This window comes from Chiroxiphia lanceolata, chromosome 20, assembly GCF_009829145.1.
Source record: "Chiroxiphia lanceolata isolate bChiLan1 chromosome 20, bChiLan1.pri, whole genome shotgun sequence".
Lineage (NCBI taxonomy): Eukaryota > Metazoa > Chordata > Aves > Passeriformes > Pipridae > Chiroxiphia > Chiroxiphia lanceolata.
This window is the reverse complement of record NC_045656.1, coordinates 3,745,549-3,765,651: the sequence shown is the minus strand read 5'-3', so window position 1 is coordinate 3,765,651 and position 20,103 is coordinate 3,745,549. Positions and strand designations below refer to the sequence as shown.

Below are 20,103 nucleotides of genomic sequence, written 5' to 3'. Positions count from 1 at the left end.
GCCCAGGCTCCAGCGCGGAAGGCTGGAGTGGGCAGGGGACACTGAGCTCTTGCTGAACACACTGTTCCCTTCCAAACCTCAGGCACGTGCTCGGTGGGCGGTTGTTCGGGGCACCGTGTTCCCTCCGCTGTCACCACGTCTCTTTTTCATCTGAGTGACTCATTTTCATGCCCCTCTCTCCTAGATCTCAGACCTGATACGACAAAGCACAAAGGAGTCCCCGGTGTGGGAGTTCCTCAGCCTGGGTTACGCCCTCATGCTCTGCCCCTTCGTCGTCGTCCTGGGAGGGATGTTCTTCCTGGCCACAGCCCTGTTCTTCCTCAGTGACCGAGCCAAAGCTGAACAACAGTGAGTAACCTGGCCATTGCACATGGGGAGCTACCACAGCCTGTTTTCTCTCCTGAACGTTGTGCTTGTACTCTTTCCCTGGCCTTGGTCCTTCCAGGTAAAGGATGTGGGGTTGTGTGGAGAACCTGGGCTCAGCAGAGTGCATGAGGCTGCACGAAGCACAGGGGCTTGGGTCGTGCTGGCTGGGCATCCTTTACACGCTTCTGCTCTGGTGGATCTCAGATGTTGGCCGTGTGGCCTGGAGGGGAGCACAGTACTGGGGGGCACAGGCCCCTTTTCACCCTTGCCTGAGCATGTCACAGCCCAGGCCACCCGTGGTGAGGGGCTGCTGTGCTGGAACCGTTGGACTGCGAGGTGAGGAGCAGGAGATGCTTCACAGAGCTCGGTGGTCAACGTGGCACCCGCGTCTCAGTGCCCAGTGCCCTGCTCTCCACCTCCAGTAGACAGGAACGTGAGGCCAGAAGGGAGCAAAGCTGTGTGTGGGGTCCTGCGTGCTCGAGGGGCGCTGTGACAAAGAGGCTTTCCCAGTCCCTCCCTGCAGCCTGTACAAAGAAAGCTACTGTTTTTCAGTAAAGAAACCGATTCGGATCAACTCACGGTTGGCAACTACAGTAATTCAGAAGACGCTTCCACATGACATACAAACTTCTGGGGTTAGTCTCTTTCTCATAATTGTCAAAAAATAAGAGTTACTGTGTGCAATGTCATGCTGAATATGTGGGTAGGTGACTAGTCTGCTGTTGACTGTAAGTTGCCTTTTTCTTTCCCCCGCTGGAGAACGGGAGCCTTGGTGTACCTTAAGGAGAGGGGCCCTGGAATGTCACTCTTTCTAGGCATAGTACAACTAGGAGCAAAATAAGGTGTTTGGAGGTTGACATAAGTGTGTGAACAGTTTGGGTGATGCTTTCTGGCTCACACTTTCATATCAGATGGATGCAAGGGATTTGGAAGCAGTGCCACAGATGGTGCTGTGGCCCTGTAAGAGCAGTTCCACCTTCCTTTTACTATCACACATAAACCCCAGAGAAAGGAGAAGTTTTCTGCCTCCTGGCGCCTTTAAAAATATACATTCCCCTATAATGAGGTGTTTAAATATTGTGGAAAAACAAGACCTCATCTGGTAAGGAGGTGAAGTCCTGCAGAGCTGAACCTCAGCGTGACTTTGGGGACGTGATGTGTGTGTGCCTGGTTTGTTATCTGCAGAGAAAGGGCTTTAAATGGCAGGAAGGGAAATTGGGGATGAGATGTTAGGAAGGACTTCCTAAGAGAAAAAAAGAGGTAAATGTTACAGCAGAATCTTTGGAGAAGACATGAAAGCTGTCCCATGTTTCTGAAGGCCTTCCTGGCTTGGCATGAGGTGGGAAGAGGGAAAGACTCTCCGTCTGCCTCCCTGTTCCTGTGCTTGTGCACACGTGAGTCCATGCAGGATGAACATAAGTTTCTGGGTGCTTACCTGGTCCTAGGAAAGCTTCAGTGTTTGTCTTTACTGTGTTCAGAGAGGAGGGTGCTCGTTCCACCTTTAACTGTGGTGGAGATCCGTGTCCCTTGGCACCTCAGGTGGTGAAGGAGGGGCTCAGGATTTCAGGTGCTAATGAATTCCACATCACTCCCATCTTTGTATCACCATTTCAAGCCCACTTGGACCTTTATGCTGGCCAAGGCACTGTGGTAGCCAGCTGGAGTTCTCAAGGAAGAGAGCTTTGTCTTGCTCAGGAGGCACTGCAGGTCACAGGCTGGTCACTCACAGGGTGCCAGTGCTGGTGTGTCTTATAGAAGTGTTTTACCAAAACCCCAACTTTGCAGTAGTGTTACTGTTGGGAGGGAGATCACACCCCACAGCTCTGCTTGCTCCTGCACAGAAGGGTTTGTTTCTCTGTTGCTGTCTACCCTGAGCAGCTCTGGTTGTGCTCTGTCCATGTCCAGAGCCCACCAACCTCCCAAACAGCCACTGCTCCACTCTCTGAAGAAACATGTGCAGGTGTCAGACCTGGCTTTGTTGCTCTCTCTCCTTCAGCATCTTTCCCTTTCCTTATCAGTCTGACTCACATTTGTTTATGAATTTTGTATTATTCAGCCACAGATCTTACATGCTACAAACCGGGGAGAACAACTGTCATAAATAATGGTTAACAAGATAATTTCCCTCAAATGACTCCTAGTGCACTGTTTCTGGGGATGTGCCCACTCCCATGTTAAAAATACCCTGGCATCCTGCAGAGAGATTCCTGGAAAGAGCAACTTCATTCAAGTTCCTGAGAAGTCAGGCAGTATCTGTAGTAAGGCTGGAGGCTGTGGGAGGACTCACCTGCAGCGGGGTCGGTGCTGGACCGGGTCCTGGCTGCCATTGCCAACAGGTTCAGTGTTCTCCTCAGTGTTTATAGGGCAGGATTTATTTGTTAGTAGCTCCATGCTTGCATGGGAGAGGAAAGACAACAGAGCATTTTGCTGTCAGCAGCTGAAAGCTCCGTGCTGGACCCCAAATCCACCATCCAGCTCCCACCTCCCTACCAGGCCATCTGCCCTTGGCATCGCACACCTTCCTGCCAGCCCTCCCCTCTCTCCTACCTATTTCTTGCTGGGTACAGAGGAATTTCTATTTCAAGATGCCTTGTTTTCCCTCTCCAGCCAGTCCTGCTGCTCAGACACCGGGTCTTGGAAAGGTGCTTTGCCAAAAGAAATCAATTAACCTGCGGGAATCGCGGGCGCCGGAGATTAAACCCATCCATCACCCCCGGGGTCGGGGCACGCGGGGCAGTGTCACCGACCTCCCTAACGAGCTGATGTGGGGGCAGAGAACTGGAACACTGCTCTCTGCAACCTCTGGAAACTGAGCTTTTCCCCTGCTTTCATTTTCACACTTCTGTGAAAACCGGTTCAGGGTTTTATTGCTGGGATTTCTGTGTTTGTTCGTTCCTTTGTGTAACAGTCTCCGGGCATTTGCTTAGAGATAATTTCTCCTTCCGGGCAGGGCAGATACCAGGATAGCAACCTCTCTTTCCTGTAAAGCTTCCTCCAGCTTCCACCACACTTCCTTTCAAAAACAGAATTTCCAGGCTTTCACACTACTTTTATCATTGCCACAATTCCTGGCATATTTTGTAGATGACTTTTTTAGCACAGGAATTCCAGTCAACAAGGCTGCCCCTCTCACAAAAACACTCGTGAAAAAAAATTGCTTTCTACAGCAATTCCTTTTTTTTTTTTTTTAACACAATTCTTTTATAACTATTGTCATGCTGCTTCAGAAGTCTGACAGCTTAAAGAGGCTTTTAGTAAATGTAGGACTAGCAGAGAACAGGACAGAGTACATCACTGTGCTTTAATCCAATCATTTCGGGGGCAATTTTTATAACACAAATTTAATCCCACCCTTCCAAAGTGATAAGAGAGGGAAAACTGTTAAGAATGGGTTCTGTAAGAGCTCTTAGGCACTAGTAATGATAAATACTTCAATTCTTTTTTCAAACCACTCAAATGCAATTCCTGCTGTGATTTCACTTGACTCGTTCCTTGCCCGCTCTGTACCTCTGCAGAGGAGGGTTAAAGCAGTTGTATTTTATTTCCAAACATGACTGCACTCTGTACTGGATTTTTCTTACTTGCTTAAGGAAAATTGGTGAGGCCCAAGGTAGATTTTAGGAAGATGATATGTCCAGTCTTGCCCTGGCAGAGCCCTCAGAAATGGATCAGAAATCTGATAGCTGCGCTTTTATCCCAGGTACCTGTTCAGCCCTGGCACAGAGCAGCTTCCAAGGTTAGGAGCACTCCAGGTGCTTCATTCAGTGGAATTAGAAGCTCAGCACTGCTGAGAATTGTGTCTGTGGTTTGTGTGTGTCTCCTTCCTCACTCACAGTGCACATAACTGGGAAAAACAGAGCTACACCCTGGAGAGCCGCAGGAGAAATGCCCACAGTGGGACTTCCTGGGAGCTTCACCAGTGACAGGGAACAGTGTGCTCCTTTTGTTATGAAAAGGAGTTTTAAAAAGTCCTTTTCCCAAGCTGTGACAACTTCTGGTGCCAGGGATATAAATCACTGTAATTGGTGTGTGTCAGGATCCTTTCCTGGCAGTGAGTGTTCACCCCAGGAGCTGTGCTGGGCAGGGATCCTGTCCCCAACCACAGGTCATTCCAGCTGCTCCTGAGGAAAACCAAGCTCACCTGGATTCTTCCTGAGAAACACCTCGTGCAGGTGTAGCATAATCTACTCCTTTGAGGATTTTTAATTTTTTTTTTTAATTTTTAATATTTTTTTACTTAAGCCCTGGTTTTATACCCGGAAACACGAGATTTTTCTGAGTGTTTTTCCAGAGGTATGAAAAGATGCTCTGGATGGATATCCAGGTTTGCTAATTGCTCAGTCCCTCTCTGCAATCCTGGATGTCTTCTCTGAGGATACAGCAATGCAGATCAGGCAGCAGGATGCAACTGCAGTGTGTGTCCCTGCCAGAGCAGGGAAAAACAACTGCACAGATGCAGCTGGTCAGGACAGAGGAATTTACAGTGTTAAACCATCGACCACTCAGCACCTGAGAGCCCTGCAAGCCTGAATCCTTCACCCATTTGTTTACATGACAAGAATCAGGTTATTTAAGCAGCTCCAGCAGGTTTTTCTTTTCCCGTAAAATTAAAATTAAACGTTTAATAAGAAAACAGTTTTACTCTTAATGCCTTGGATCAGGTGTGGCAGCTCTTGCTGGGCAGCAGTGCTGATGGATGGTTCATTTTAAAAGTGGTGGCTACAAACACTAGGAGGAAAATATTCTTTACAGAGGAGAGAGCACAAGCCACAAAAAGAACCATTCCTAGTCTAGACACCTCTTCTGCTGTCTTAAACACAGCACATCTGCAAATTGCATTACAGGAAAAATGAGAATAATCCATTTTCAGGCTCTTTCTTCTGCCTCACATCGGGCTTATTTTTAGCCTTTTGCAGAACTAGATATAAAATGATCTCCCAGCTCTCCTGTTGCAGCAATTTGAAAGTGTCTGACCTTATTTTTGCTTTGCAGATCCTATTATGTGGGGCAGGGGAAGGACTGGCAGAGTTGTCAGCCCTCCTTTTTCTCTGATTTCTCTGTGGCAGCAGAGACAGAAAGGACCCACCAGGTGACCTGTTGTTGCCAGCAAAGCCCAGAGTCCCCTCCATTCCCAGTGCCACAGGTATTAGGGTGGCAGCTGGACTGGCACAGAGTGTGCTCCCCTCTGGTGGTTTGCATTGCCAGAAATAATATTTCTTCTCTGAAACAGTTGAAAATGTTTCACAAAGGGTTTTTAAGAGGCTGGAGTCTTCGTTTAGAGAGATGTCTCAGTCCTGCACTGAAGCAGGGTTTGGATTTGAGGATTTTAGAGGCAGCAAGTGGATTTTAACAACTCCCCCAGAGGGATATTTGAGCAGTTCACTGGCTGTTGATACTCGGCTGCTTAGGGGGAGGAATGTCATCACTTTGTTTATTTTTCACTTCACAAAAGAACAATAATTAAACATTTCCTGCAGAGCTAGAAACCCACAGTGCTTTTTTAGCCCAGATAAGATGACCTTGGCCTTTAAAGCCATGTGAATTTACAGCAGAAAGCCTGGATTAGGATGCAGAGGATCTGTGATGGTGGAAGGAGAGAGGCAAAGAGTGTGTTTTGAGTATCCAGGAGTGGCATGATAAACACACAGACTGCATGTGGAACAAAATTAGACCATTAGATGGTTCATATGGAATCAGAGTGTTGAGAGTATGAAGGGAAGAGGTGGTGAAAGTGTAAGTAGTTTTATTATTGGTGGAAAAAGCTGCTTGTAGAGCTGCTGGTTGTTCTCCCCTGTTTACTGGCTGAGTTTGTAACTCCATAAAGAGAGTCAACAAATACAAGAGTGTAGCAGCTTGGGACTGGCTGAACTTTAATGCTGGTTTGTTGCTCCAGTTGGGAGCTGCTGGTGTCATGCACATGGAAAATACAGTCTCACACAGAACAAATTCTGATTTGTTCTGTCACTTCAGTCACCCTGTGGGTTTCCTGCAGGTTGGGAACATGTCAGAGGCCAGTTTGGTTGTTCACAGCCAGCTCAGCTCATTGTGGTCCTTACATGGAATGCCCCTGGTGTTTGAAATATGCTGTTGGAGTTAATTGTTGGCAGCAGGAGCTTTGCTTAAGCACAGGCAGAAGGACAGAACCAGCTGGTGCTGGCACAGCTCTGGGCACCCTTCAATTCCCCACCATACTGACCTTCCAAGGTTAATCCCCTGTGCCATGGAGGAAGGAAAACAATATTCCTAGACTACCCCAGCTGCTTCAGTGCTGTCCCACAGCAAGAATGGAATTTCTCCATGTGCCTGAAGTTGCAGGAAGGCAAAGCTCACTTCTCCAGGAGCTCCAGATCAAAAACTGCTGGGGAGTCCTGCTGCTGCCTTGGCTGCTGACTGTGTGCTGTGAGCTGTCCTGAGGTGCTCCTCAGCTGTGGAACAGGACTGAAGGCCCACAAGGTACAAGGGGCACTGGACTCATGTGCTACCAATGGGTTCAGCATGTCCATTGGCATTGCAAAGGAGGGCTCTTGGCATGGAGGGACTTTGCCATGCAGGAGATTTTAAACTCTCACTGAGACAGATTCTTTGCTCAGGCTGCCCTGGCCCAGGGACAAAACCTGATCAGATCCCAGGCAGGTGACTGGAGCATTGAGCAGGGGGTGGCAGCTTTCCAAGCCAGAAACAATCTCTGACACGAGGAAATGGAAGAAATAATGAAAAATTCAGCCCTCCTCTGTGTTTCCTGAAGCCTGTCACAATCACAGAGCATTTTACAAAGGTATTGGCTTTTATCAGCAGCAATGAGCCCTTCTTGTGGAGCAATCTGCAAGGCAGATTTTTGGCAAGCTGTGACTGTGGGTGTGTTAGAGCAATTTAATTGTGCTTGGGTCAGGGTTTAACCCCACCAAGCCCCTCACAGCCCCTCACTCATCCCCCAACCAGTGGATCAGAGAGATAATCAGCTGGAAAACTCTGGGCTGAGATACAGCCAGCTTAATAGGGCAAGCAAAAGCTGAGCACACAAGCAAAGCAAAACAAAACAAGAAATGAAGTCACTGCTTCCCATGGGCAGGCAGGTGCTCATCCACCTCCAGGAGAGCAGGGCCCCAACACAGGTGACCTGGGAAGACAAACTCCATCACTCCCAAAATCCCACCCCCTTCCTCCTTCTTCCTCCCACTTTCTGTACTGAGCATGATGTTCCATGGTCTGGGATATCCCTTTGGTCAGTTGGGGTCACCTGTCCTGGCTGTGCCCCCTCCCTGGTGTGGCACTGTGAGGGGCAGGAAAGGCCTTGGCTTGTCAAGAGCAGGAACATCTCTGCATTATCAGCCCTGTGTTCAGCACAAATCCAAAGCACAGCCCCAAACCAGCCACTGGGAGGGAAAATAACTCCACCCCAGGCAAACCCAGCACAGCCTGAACAGCATCTCCTGGAGAAACAGGAACTAAACAGTTGGAGTGTTACTTGCAGTGCTCCAGTAAGGAGTGTTTAAGTGCTCTGGCTTGGTCTTTCCCAAAGGTGCTGCCAGACCATCATCACATGGCAGAGAGGGCTTGTGAAACATGGGGATGGTTCCTTGAGGCCTCAAGGGCAGGTTGGACGAGGTTTGGAGCAGCCTGGGCTAGTGGAAGGTACAGGGTGTTGGAACAAGATGAGCTTTAATATCCCTTCCCACCCAAACCATTCCATGGTTCTGTGATTTCCCACACCTGGGAGCTCAGAGGCTGATGAAAGAGCTGTATCATGAGGCAGTTATTGTGGAGGGTAAGAATTATGTTTCTAATCAAGTGGCAAAAGGAAGTTCCACAGGATTTTCTGTTTCAAGATTTAATTAGATCATAACCTGCTTTGTATGTCATGTTTTCCCCCCTTTCACTTTCAATCATGCCAAGGAAAAAGCGAGACCCTCCACTTCCTCCTTCCTCCATTATTTCAGTGGGCATAAGAGTATGATGTTATCCACATCTTCCATGGCACTGGAAATCCCCCCACCTTAATTCTGAGCCCGTCAAGTTTTGAGACCCACATCTTCCCAGAGTTCATTTCCACCCAGGTCCTTGGGACCCTGATTTGTGCTGTTAACTGCTCGTTTTCACATCTGTTCTGCTGCAGCTGCCTGGGAAAATAGCAGGACAGGTTATTGATTTTTCCTTTATGCCAGTTTTCTGCTCTGTCAAGACCTGCCAAAGAGGAAAAAGAGGAGCTGCCCCACGATTCTTCCTCTGGAGGCAAATCAGCACCTCGATGAAAGGAGCAGATGGAAAACACTCCCATTGTCTGCGCAGCTTTAAGGGGCTGAGCCAGACAGAGGGGAAGCTGTATTTGCTGTCCACGATGATCATATTGCCTTTGCTAAAGCCACTGATGTGCAGGAGGAAAAGGGGATTTGAGCCAATTCATTTCCTCCTGCAGCTGCTGGAGCAGCTGCCACCCCCAGCACGGGGCTCCCGCCGGGCACAGCCCGGGCAGCGGCACCGCCCCGCAGGGAAGGGCAGCTCTGCCAGGGGGGCTGGGCACGACCAGCTCCCCTCTGAGCCTTGGCACGGGGGGCTGGAGGGGCACAAAGCCCCAGGCCCCTCCCTGGGTGGGAGTGGGTGGGCACAGGTGGCAGCAGCAGTGGGCAGTGGTTTCCTGCTCCAAACTCCTGTGCTGGATTCTCTGCTGGATTTTGTTACGTGTTCTCTTGGCATCCTGCCCAGGCTCCCCAGGGCAGTGGGCACAGCACCAAGGCTGCCAGAGCTCAGGGAGGGTTTGGATGATCCTCTGGGGCACAGGATGTGACTTGTGAGGATGGACCTGTGCAGGGCCAGGAGTTGGACTTGGTGATCCTTGTGAATCCCTTCCAGCTCAGCACATTCTGTGACTCTTTCCCTTGAGCACACTGACCTCAGCTCCAGTGACAGCCCACTCCTGGGAGGCTGGATAACCTGTCAGGATGCATCAGGAAGCTCAGTGCATGGGCTATTTTTAGCTGTGCTGCCCTGTCCCTGTGCCACTCAGTGGGACCTCTCCAGGCTGATGTATCACTGCTGCTCACCTTTCATGCACCTCCCCTTTCAATCCCTGTTTCCAGCTGCTCTGATCCCAAGGTTCTGCAGGAATTCATGAGTTGTGTCCCAGAGTTATTGAATTCATGATCAAACCAGCTTGAGGTGGGTCAGAGCAGGAGCTGCTCTCTGGGAGCAATCCTTGGTTTGGCTGTTCCTACAGGAGGTAACAGATTGTCCTAAGGGTTGATGTTGTGCAGCTGTGTTTTAGGGAGGAGTTGGAGGCACAAATACACCTGGCAGCTTGTTCAGCATCCCAGGAATTCTGCTGTGGAGCAGGGAACCAAAGCCATCTCCTTCCAGCTGCAGGACAGCAGTGGCTCCCACAGGTACCTTCTGCTCTGCTTGATCAAAAACCCTGCAGTGAAGGGTGTAAAAGGTACACACTTGACCTGGAGTCCCCAGCCTGCTGGGTTTGCTCCCTGTGAAGTGTCTGGTGCAAAAGTGGTGCTGGGCTGGGAGCAGTGTGTGGCATCAGGAGTGTGGCAGAGCCCAGGTGAGAGATCTCTGCAGGTTCCTGCAGGGAGGGAAGGGAGAAGAGCCATGGACTTTGTTTCAGGGGCACAAATCTCTGCACCAGCTCAGCCCCACAGCGTTCCCCTGATGGCACTGGGCAGGACTGGGTGGAGTTTGACTGATGCAAAGACCTCAAGGGAAATGTGGAAAAATCCCAGTGAAATGCAGTTCTAAATCTCTCCACAGTGAGATAAAGCAGGAGGGTCTGTGGAGAGCACGAGAGAGGTGTGATAATGTCTGAGGGGTGTGATAATGTGTTCTTAAGGTGTTTCCTGGTCCTGAGTTACCTGTTTATTGGTGGCAGGTCGCTGCAATGAGCGTTCTATCCCCCCGAAGTTGACTGTGTTGATGAGGGTGTTGACAGTGATGGAAAATAGGAGTGGGATGGGCTGTTAAGCTCGGCTCCACTTCCCTCCTTTGTGCACTAAAACGTGTGTGTGTTTTGGCAATTGGCTTCAGCCAGGGTTTATTCAGGGCGATTGATCTCTGCAGTAACAAGGCAATGGGTAAAACAAACACCTCCTGACACTTCCCCCTGTCCCAACCACAGCTGGAATTCAGAGGGGGATCTGGTGCAGTGCCTAAATTCACTTTATGCTCCTCTGCCCGAGTGGTCTCTGCTCCTTCCAGCTGCAGCTGCCCTTGTGCTCTCGTGTCAGGGAGGGCACGTTGACAGCATCACTCCTGCCCTGGGATCTTAACTTCCCTGGTGGAGTTTGAAACCCCTCCTGGAGCTCTCCCAGCTCTCCTGCTCCACGACTGTTTGGTCGGTTGCCTGCAGGAATTACAGTGACAACAGCAGCAGTGCCCTCCTGTGCAAGTAGCTTCCTGGGTTCATTTATCAGCAGATAAAATTCCCTCTTACAGCTGCAAGTCAGACGGGTGTGGAGGTGCCAGTGATTCTCCTTGGCCTCTGTTCTCCCAGCACAGGCTCAGGCACCAACATTGGATGGGAATGCTGCTGTTTCAGCAGCTGGAGTTGCACAGAACTGCACCTGGCTGGGCTGCTCATCATCCCTGGGCACACGTGGAGGGTGGCATTGCCCCTCATTCCTTAATGCCAAAAAAAACCCCCACCTTGAACTCCCTGTATTTGAAAAGGAAATCTGTTTTTCACAGGTTAAGGCCATAAAGCCTTGTTACTTTTCAGGGATGTCAGTCCGAGTAAACATTTGATTACCTAAAATTTCAGGTTTCAGTGTGTTCACAGGGCCTTTTGGAGAGGTTTAGCCCCCCAGAAACATCTGAGGAAGTTCAGACAGGGAGGAATCTGCTGGAGGCTGGTCCACCTGAATCCCTTCCTAAAGTTCTGCTTATAACAGGCATTTGATGTTTGCACAACACATCAGAAACACAGAATTCTCTCCAGTGAAATGAAGAGGGATCCTTAATCACAGGCAGGAATTGCTGAGTCCAGTGGTCCAGCTGCCCCTGTAGCCCCAACACTCCTGTCTGCTGAACGAGCCCCTGCTCAGAAAGTCAATACTCAAAAACTCCTGCTCAGTAATTCAAAAAATGAGTTCTTTTCAGGCCAGAAGGACCCCACCAAAGCATTTTACAGCCAGCCGTAAAAGTTAAGTGATGTTAAGTACAGCAGGCTGTAAAAATCAGGACATTATTTCCTAATATGCTTCTCAGTTACAAAATCCAGAGCCTGGCTTGTTTAGATAGCAGGAAAAGCGGGCTCTGGGAAAATACAGGTGGTGTTTAACTTGGGTGTGAAACGTGACTTTTTCACCGGGCTGGCAACATTCCCAACAGCTCTCTGGAAGCACAGCCTTTCTCCTGGAGCCCTGGGCATGGTGGTGCTGCACACACTGGGGTGTGTCCTCCTTCCTGGCCTGTTCCTGGCTGGGGTTGGAGCTCATGGACAGAGGTGACACATCCCTGGGGCTCAGACTCCACATCCCACTGCTGCTCCCCACAGCTTCCCCCTGACCTGCTGGAGCTGCAGGTGAGAAGGGAGATTTGGGGTTCCCCCTTGCTGGCCCAGCTGGAGCAGAACATTCTTGCACTGGATGTGGCCACAAAACCTCTTTAAAGTCCCAGGGGGCTGCCCAGCAGTGCTGGAACCTCCATCAGCTGTTGGCTGAAAGGGACAGAGCATTCGGAGAATAATCCTGCCCAGATCCTGAAATAGAGCAGAGCTGACCTGTAAAAGATTCTGGCCACTCATCTGTTATCTTAAATTTGCTGTCTTTTCCTCCTGCAGGTCTCTGACTGGCCGAGGTGCTGTGGAATTAGATCCATTTTACATAGCATAAATATTTAACAGCTCTGGAGCATGTAGTTTAATATTAAACAGACAGGCTTATAAATACTTCAGAATTATAGGTGCTGTCACACTACATGGAAATGGTTTGATAGGATCTAGGAGAAATATTTAGGTTTGACAGGAGAGGAAGTGATGAGGGTTAGAGGGAATCAGCCACATTTTTAACCGCTGGAGGAGCCCATAAAAAAAAAAAAACGCCAAGAAAAGTTGTGCAGCTTCTGTTCTTGAAAGGCAATTTGGGTGAGTTTCCTCCCCCTCAGGAAACAACAGACTGGTTCCCACCCTGGTCTCTTCAAGGAACGAAAACATTCACAATCTTAAGAAAACACTGCAGAGAAAACAGAACAATTCAGTAGCCAGTGCTCAGTGAGATCTCACTGGTTGGAAGTGGGTCCATTCAGTGGGGGATTATCTTGATTAGAAAGACAAGTGGGACTTAATCAGGGATTTAGATGCTCTTGAGCCTTGTTAGTTTAAGCCCATGTACTACATTTTGCCACCTAAGAGAGTTTAAAGTTTATTATTGGTGGGTTTGCTTTAAGAAAATAAACAAAATCCCCACCTGCCCCGCTGGGACCGGCTGTGCCTGAGCCAGGAGCAGCTCGGCCCTCACAGGGGATGGGGACAGCACTGACCAAAACCTGGGGACTGTTTCAGTTCTCCCTTCTGCCCACCAGCTTCCTGTGTGATCCCTCAAAGTCATTTCTCTCCCCAGCAGGTTCTCCAGGCACGTGGGCTCCAATTTCCCGTGAAATCTTCCAAATGCATTTCAGGATTAGCCCCTCCAGGCCTCTGTTCCCATCTGTGAGACAGAGATAAAGCAGAACTCGAGAGAAATGTGTTAAAATAAAAGGGAGGTACATTTTATCCCATAGGAGGCTGAACTATAAGTAATAAAAGCAGGGAAGTTGTGTGTATTTCTGGTTCACCCATCAGCAGTGCAGGTGGGTTCTCTGTGCCAAAATCATGGCAAAACTAACTTTTTCTGTGTATATTCTGTAGCCTGTAAGAATGTGGAATGACATGCTAAGGGACGTGACTTCCAAACATTCTGGCACATTCAAACCTCTGGAGTTTTAGTATTCTGTGACAGTTTCATGACACACCACAGCTTGCTTCCTACCTCTGAAGCTGGCTGTAGCATTCCTAGGTAATGTGTTTTGTCTCTGATGAATTCTGCTACCAAAGCACAGTTACAATGTTCAATGCAATGTGATTTTCCAATGCAGTGGGGTTACCAGGAATGGTGTTTGTACAAAGGAACTTGAGTCAGCTCTTCCATCAGAAATATTTCAGTTTATGGCCTGGAAAGGCAGAGAAGGCACCTTGGAGACAAATTTCCTGTGGGGTTGGTGTGGAGTTGGGAGCTGTGGGCTGAGCTGGGCCAATCCCTGATGCAGAGATTTCTTGGAAGGTGTGCCCTGAGCACTGGTTAATTTTTATCCTGGAACATGTGTCTGAATCCAGCATCAGACCTTTTCAGCCAAAAAACAGTGTCCAGGGTCAGTACAAAGTGTGGTGAAGAGCCCCAGGTGAGTTTCAGTGAACCAGCCTTTCAAAGAAGGCTGATGTTTCCTGAGTTCCCACCTGGCAGGGCCTCAGGCAGTGATGGTCTCTGTGATGTTCCCTGTCCACCTGCCCAAGTGTTTCACTGACTGAGAGAGAAGCTGCTTTGGCACGTGACAGCAAAGCTCTAACACACTGCTGGCTCAGTTTGGTTCCTATTTCAACTTGGCAGAGCCAAATGTCAGAAGACTCTCCCTTTGTGCCTCAGATTTATGCTCCTTTTGCCCAAGGGGAGCCTTTGGGTCAAGCCCTTGGACGGTCAAAGGCGAGGCAGGTCCATGAGCAAGGTGGGGTTTTCCAGTGCTGTTGTAAGAATCCAGGTGTTCCCACTGAGGTCAGTGAGCATCCCAGACAGAGAGCAGGCCCCAAAGGCCTCGGAGTCCGAGGGTGACGTGTCTGTCACAGCCCCACCAGGGCCCTCTGTGTTCACCAAAGGGCTCCTGTCCCTGAGTTACCGCCCGGGGAGGGACGAGCAGCGTGGGGAGGGGAGGTGTTTGCTGCAGAGGAAGGCTGGACTTTCCAGGGCCTGTACTGCAAGGAGAAGGAGCAGGTCCAAGGGATGGACTTTGCAGGACTATTGCTGCTGTGCCTGGGTCCCACAGAGCAGACAGGAGCTGTCCCTGGGGTGACACCACAGACCCCGCCGGGCGCCGTCCATCACCCGGGAGCTGGTGTCCAGAACAGCAGCAGGTCTTCAGGAGCTAAAAACTGACAGCTCCTTTTCTCCTAATTTAATTTAATTTTTATCAGTGGTGACTGTTTACATTTGTGCTGTCAGGCTGAAGGACAGCACCAGCCACTGCACAAACATTCTTGTTCTGGCTCGGGGAAACAGTCGCTACATTTGGATGCCTTTGGGACCTTCCCAAATCCTTGTCAATTAGTGTCAGCAGTGTCAACTTCCATGTTCCAGGACTGCTGTCAGACAGCCCTGTGTGACAGGGTTTCAGCTTTATACCACTGTGCAGGACAGTTGTTCATGTCCCACTCCTTTAGACACTGTTAAGCAACTGAAACCTGGATCCCCCAGGTTATTGGGCACCTGTTTCTTTGCTGATTGCAGCTCTCACACGACACTTTTGTTTTCCCTTCACCAGGGTGAACCAACTTGTGATGCCACCAGCCTCTGTGAAAGTCTGAGACGGTGAGTGACCCAAACCAGCAACAGGTTTCAAGCTGCTCCTGTGCCCCAAGCCCCCTGCCCACCCATTCCTTTCCTCATTATTGGAGAGAAGTTTCCTTAGCCAGCCCTGGTCTGCACCTTTGCCCCCTTCAAACCAGAGGAAATAAGAATGGGAAACCCAGGGGTCACCTCAAATGTCCTTTGTGGTATCAAGCTGCTTCCAGAACCTGGTGCTCCCTTCTTTGAGCAGGTGAGACCAGGTAACCCCTGTCCCCCTGACCAGCAGCAGGTGTGACTGTCCCAGCCAGAACTGAGAACATCCCTGGTGTTCACAAACCTCCTGCTGCCCTGCCTTGGGTCCAGCACCAGCTGCCCTCAAACCACCATTCTTAACTTCTCCCAAACCTTTGTTTTCTGGCAGCACCTGATCTTTCATGTTGTTGCTGGACTGTCCCCACTGCCACCCTCGATCCAGGGTGACAACTCTGAGGCAGGGGGACCATCCCCTTCCTGCTGCCCTCCCTTCTCCCTCGTGTCCATGTTGTCCTTATCACTCCCCCACAGCCACGAGTCACAAACACTTCCCAGCACTTCGCTGGAGCCAGAATTAATTAAAGCAACTTTTTGAAGAGGAGGTTTCTTTCCCCATAAATTAAATGCACTGAAGGACTAATCAGAAAATCAGAACTCAGTAAGACACTTAAGAATGGCCTTTTGAGGGAAAAGATTTCAGACAATCTCTAGCACAGCAGATGTGTTATTTCCACAGAGGGGAGTGGATTCTGGGATAGGGCTGCCAGGAGCTTGCAGGCTCTGGGCTGGATGTGTGCTCACACATTATTATTTATCAGTAGCTCTGAGATAAAAGTTTGGGGTTTGGTTCTTTTATGATTGTTTTGGGTTTTTTTAGAAAACAAAATGCTCAACAAATCTGAGAGTAAATACAAGATGGTGTTGCTGAGACTTGCCTTATAAAAGTGACCACTTGGGTCCTGGGCACAGCAAGGCTTTTCACTGCATTATCTTCTTTTTTTGGTCTAGTTTTGTACAGATTGAGATAAATCAAGCCACTGTCATAAGGAATTGTTCTGTAACTGAGCAGTCACTGATTTTTAAGGTCAGGGGCAATTTCTTGCATAACATGGAGCACAGACCCTCTGACAGGAAATCCTGTAGTGAGAGGACAGGTTATCCCTGCCCTGTTACCTTGGAAAGCTGCTGGAGAGGCCCCAGTGTGCACGAGTGGCTCCTCAAAGCCAACCTTGGCCACCAGCAGTGCCTGCTCTACCCTGGCAGCAGCCAGAGCTGGGCTGTGCTGCTGGGTCCTCCAAGGGACAGCAGGTTGGAAAATGACAATTTAAGGCACGAGGCAGTGTCTCTTTTCTTTAATAAACTGAGGGGGTTAAAAACAGCCTAACAAAAATATCCCTGTAATCTGCTGAGCTGCTTCATCAGGAACAGTTGTACTGACACACCTGGCAAACAGGACATGGTTGATGCCCCAAAATACTGCAGACAGGAGCTACACCTGCTGCTGGTCACCTCCTGGAGGAGGCTGTGCCTGGATCACAGGGCATTTGTTTCCCATTCCAAACAGCTACAGCACATCCCAAAGTGCTGCCTCCACCCTGGGCAGGCTTTGTTGGCCCCCCTTGCACAGAGACAAAGGGTCTCTGAGCTGGCCCTGCCCCAAAGCTGGGATACACCTTTACCAATCCATCCCTGTGACCTCCCCATAACCCCCCTTCCCTTCCCTGTTTCCAGGTGCCACCGAAGGAAAGGACACGTGGACTCTGCTCCCACCACACCAATCTCGAGCTCGAAGCCCTTCCGTGCTGGATACCAGTGGATCCTCCAGCTCCACACCACCCTGAGGGGTTCTCCAGCACCAAATCCATCCCCCCACTCCAGCCTGCAGGGTCAGGCACCAGGAGATGGAGCAGGGCAGTGGGAACACGGGACCTGCTGCAGCACAAGGACATCTGTTCCTCTGAGCATCAGCAACTGGCCCCCGGACCCAAAACGTGCTGCCCAAGTGAGTGACTGTAGATTGTGTACATGGTTCTAGTTGTAGCCAATGAAGTCCACATGGTTTGTAGGACTGGTGTCCTATGGAATGCTGCTCTGCCAGCACTCCCACACCCACCGACTGCACTAGCTGGGGACCTGTTCTGTACATCACCTTTGCTTTGACACTGAAGGCTCAACTCAGATTATTATTTTTTATTTAAATATGTCATAAGATGCTTTATCTCTGCTGAAGACATTAGATGAGATATATATATATATATATTTAGATAGACAGTTTTTATTTAAACGTTTAAAACCTGGAGCTGCCTGTGCAACCACAGCAGACATGAGTAACGTCCACAGCTCTCCTTTGGCTCAGTGCCCTGCAAGAGTTCCAGTGGGTGACCTCCCTGTCACCTGAGGCTGAGCAATGGGCAGAGGAGAGAGAGTCTCACTGCACTGGGAATGCTGGTGGTTGTCACAGAAAGGCCCAGTACGTTGGACAGAAATCCCTACGGGCTCTGGAGTTTTCAAATTCAGCCTCGCCTGGGAGGTTCACAGGCTTTTAAAATACCAAAATCCACCTGGCTGAATCGCTGAACCTTGGGCCTGGGAGTGCAATACTGCTGTGCCAGTGACCTCGTGCTTTGTTTACATGATGCCATATCACACGGACTGTCGATGCTAATTCTCCCTGTCAGTGTTCCAAAGCAGTGGCTGATACTCTGTTTCCTGGGAGCAGCGTTTGGGCTCCTGCACACCCAACCCTGCCCAGTCCAAGTGCTCTCCCTGGGGTGTCACCTGTACCTTCAGAAAGGTGCATTTGAGACCTTTCAGACAAGGCCAGTGTCTGAACTGGGCGAGTCTCAACTGCAGGGACGTGTCACGGGGCCGCTTCACTGGGGTTTTGTTTCCTTGTTCCCTGCACTTGGCCTCCAGGAGCCAAAGTGATGCTGTGCCAGGTGGGTGCTGCAGCAGTGTGGGGGAGGAAGGAGAGCACAGAGAGCACAGGCCCTGCCCAGCCAGGCTGCCTCACAGGGGGCTCCATGAGCTCCCCACCCCCTGTCCCTGCTCCCCCCTGTCCCACAGGTCAGATCCCCCTCAGCTCACACCTCGAGCAGGGGAAGGCCCCTCCTGTGCTCGTGGCTCACCAGGGGCTGCAGTTGGGCTCCAAGCAGGATTAAATCAGCTCAGGAAATGCCAGACTGGGACTGGATGCAGGATAAGACTGGAAGCTGCTGTCCTGGCTGTGCCACAAGGTTGCCCAGAGACACAGGAAGGTCCTGTTGGTAAATCTGGGTTTACCTCCCATTCCCTTCCAGGATGTGCTGGGACCTACAGCACAGCCTTGCAGTGGGGATGGTTGTGTTTCCAGGTGCTCACCCCACAGCCAGTCCCTGCCCAGGCAGGTTCCAGAGGTGGCTCCTGTCACCCCGTGAGCCTTTTCCCCTCCTCAGACCCCACAGGACTCCTCTGCAAAGGCTCTGTCACCTAAAATACCTTAACAACAGCTCTAAGATTTAGCTAAAGAACCAGAGCCAGAAGTGTTCCTCGAGTGCCTGGGCACCCTCTGGAGAACAGCAAGTGGGTGCTAGAAATAACAAAGCAAAGCAAATCCCAAACAATGCTTCACTTCCCACCTCGTGCCACTGTTTACATTGGTAGGGGAAACACGCTCTCTGCAGTGTGGGAGCCAAACTCTTGGCTTTAAAGGCACGTGAATTTCTGATTCCTGTTAAGAAATTCCTTGTTAAGCTGTTTAAAAAGAAACAAAAAGCAACCCAACAATCAGTCATTTCATCTCAGAGACCAAAGAAGATTAACCACATTTCCGAAATTGCTTTTCCAATAGGCTCCCTCTGTTGTAGCATTTACTGTCAACAAAATGAAACATTCCTGCTAAGGTTCAGAGATTAGGAATTCTCCTCAAACTCAGTTCTCTGGAGTCAGCCATGACAAGGGAACTGGTTTGTAGTGTCCCTGTCTGTGACAGGCCCTGGTCCCTGTCAGAGCTGGGTGCTGTCAGGGGCTGGTTTTATCTTCTGAAGGAAATGCTGTGGGCTCTGTTGAACGAGAGGGAAGGGAGCAAGCAAGGGAGTGAGAAATGAGTCTTACCTGCACCAAGGGATCCCTGAATCCCAGCTCCCACATGTTCCAGGCTAGGAGAGAGAGGCTCAGGCTCCTCCCAGTTCCCCAGGGTCTGTGGGACCCACAATGTCAGGTCCTTGCTGTGTTCACTCACCAGGGTCTGTGCAGTGCCCAGAGGGCACCAGGGAGGCTCCAGGCTGCCCTCAGTGACCCACGAGGGTTTTCTTCTCCCCCACTTCATAAAGGGGATTTTCTAAAGCATTAACTGCCCCCTCCCAGCTGATCCTGCACTGGCACCGCTGCCCAAGCAATGGTTGGTACACAGGGAGGGGAACTGAGGCAGCAGGAACTGCCCAGAGAGGCAAGAAAATAACCCAAAAGGCAGCAAAGTGCCAACCCAAGTGGCTCCAGCTGCCATCGCTCCCAGGGCAGGTCTGGGTGGCCCCAGGAGCCTCTCCCCTTTCAGACTGGCCAAGGGAGACCCTCAGGGTGAGACTAAACCCCCCAAATGACTGGCTGTGCTCTGGGAAGCAGAGTTCTCTCAGCACCCTCCGTCCCAGCTGCTTGATTTCTTCCCCATTTGCTTTATTGTTTGGTAAACCAGCACTTACAATCACTTTTACTATGTGATGTATGGGAGTATTAGTATATTTTTCTTGTTATACAAGGGAGGAGTATAAAATAGTTTTCTGATTTCTTTCAGAAGCAAATGACTATTTTATTTTTTAAGAGCAATTGATTGTGAATCTCAGAGTATTAAAAAAAAAAAAGATAAATAAGCCAAATATATACCTTTATGTAAATTAAGAAATAAAAGTATTTAAAATGTACCTCCTGGCTCCTTTTCTTGTGTCACCTCTTGGTTGTGGTTGCTGGGCTGATCCCTGGGACAAGGCTGCTCCACACAGCACCCCCCCTCCAGTGTCCTTTTCCTTCAGCACAGGGCAAGTGTCCAGGCCAGGACACCCCTAAAGCAAAGGACCTGTGGCTGAAACCACCACCCCTTTTGGCAGCACCATCTCAGGGCTTTCAGCTCAATCATTCTGTGTCAGTGACTTGATTAAGCATAATTTTATAAATTGTGATGTTCCAGCAGATGGGCTCTGAGGCT

The 20,103-nt window shown here is 50.0% G+C and overlaps 1 protein-coding gene across 2 annotated transcripts in view; it reads left to right on the top strand.

Annotated features, from left to right (window-relative positions):
• Positions 1 to 19,808, top strand: part of SPNS2 (sphingolipid transporter 2) — a 132,361-nt gene extending 112,553 nt beyond the window's left edge. For both annotated transcript variants that reach the window (XM_032707478.1, XM_032707477.1), the window contains 3 exons: positions 185 to 348; positions 14,869 to 14,915; positions 16,659 to 19,808. In XM_032707478.1, coding sequence (XP_032563369.1) covers positions 185 to 348; positions 14,869 to 14,911 — 207 coding nt within the window. In that variant the 3' untranslated portion in view covers positions 14,912 to 14,915; positions 16,659 to 19,808. The remainder of the gene's footprint in view (positions 1 to 184; positions 349 to 14,868; positions 14,916 to 16,658) is intronic.
• Positions 19,809 to 20,103: the final 295 nt, after the last annotated feature.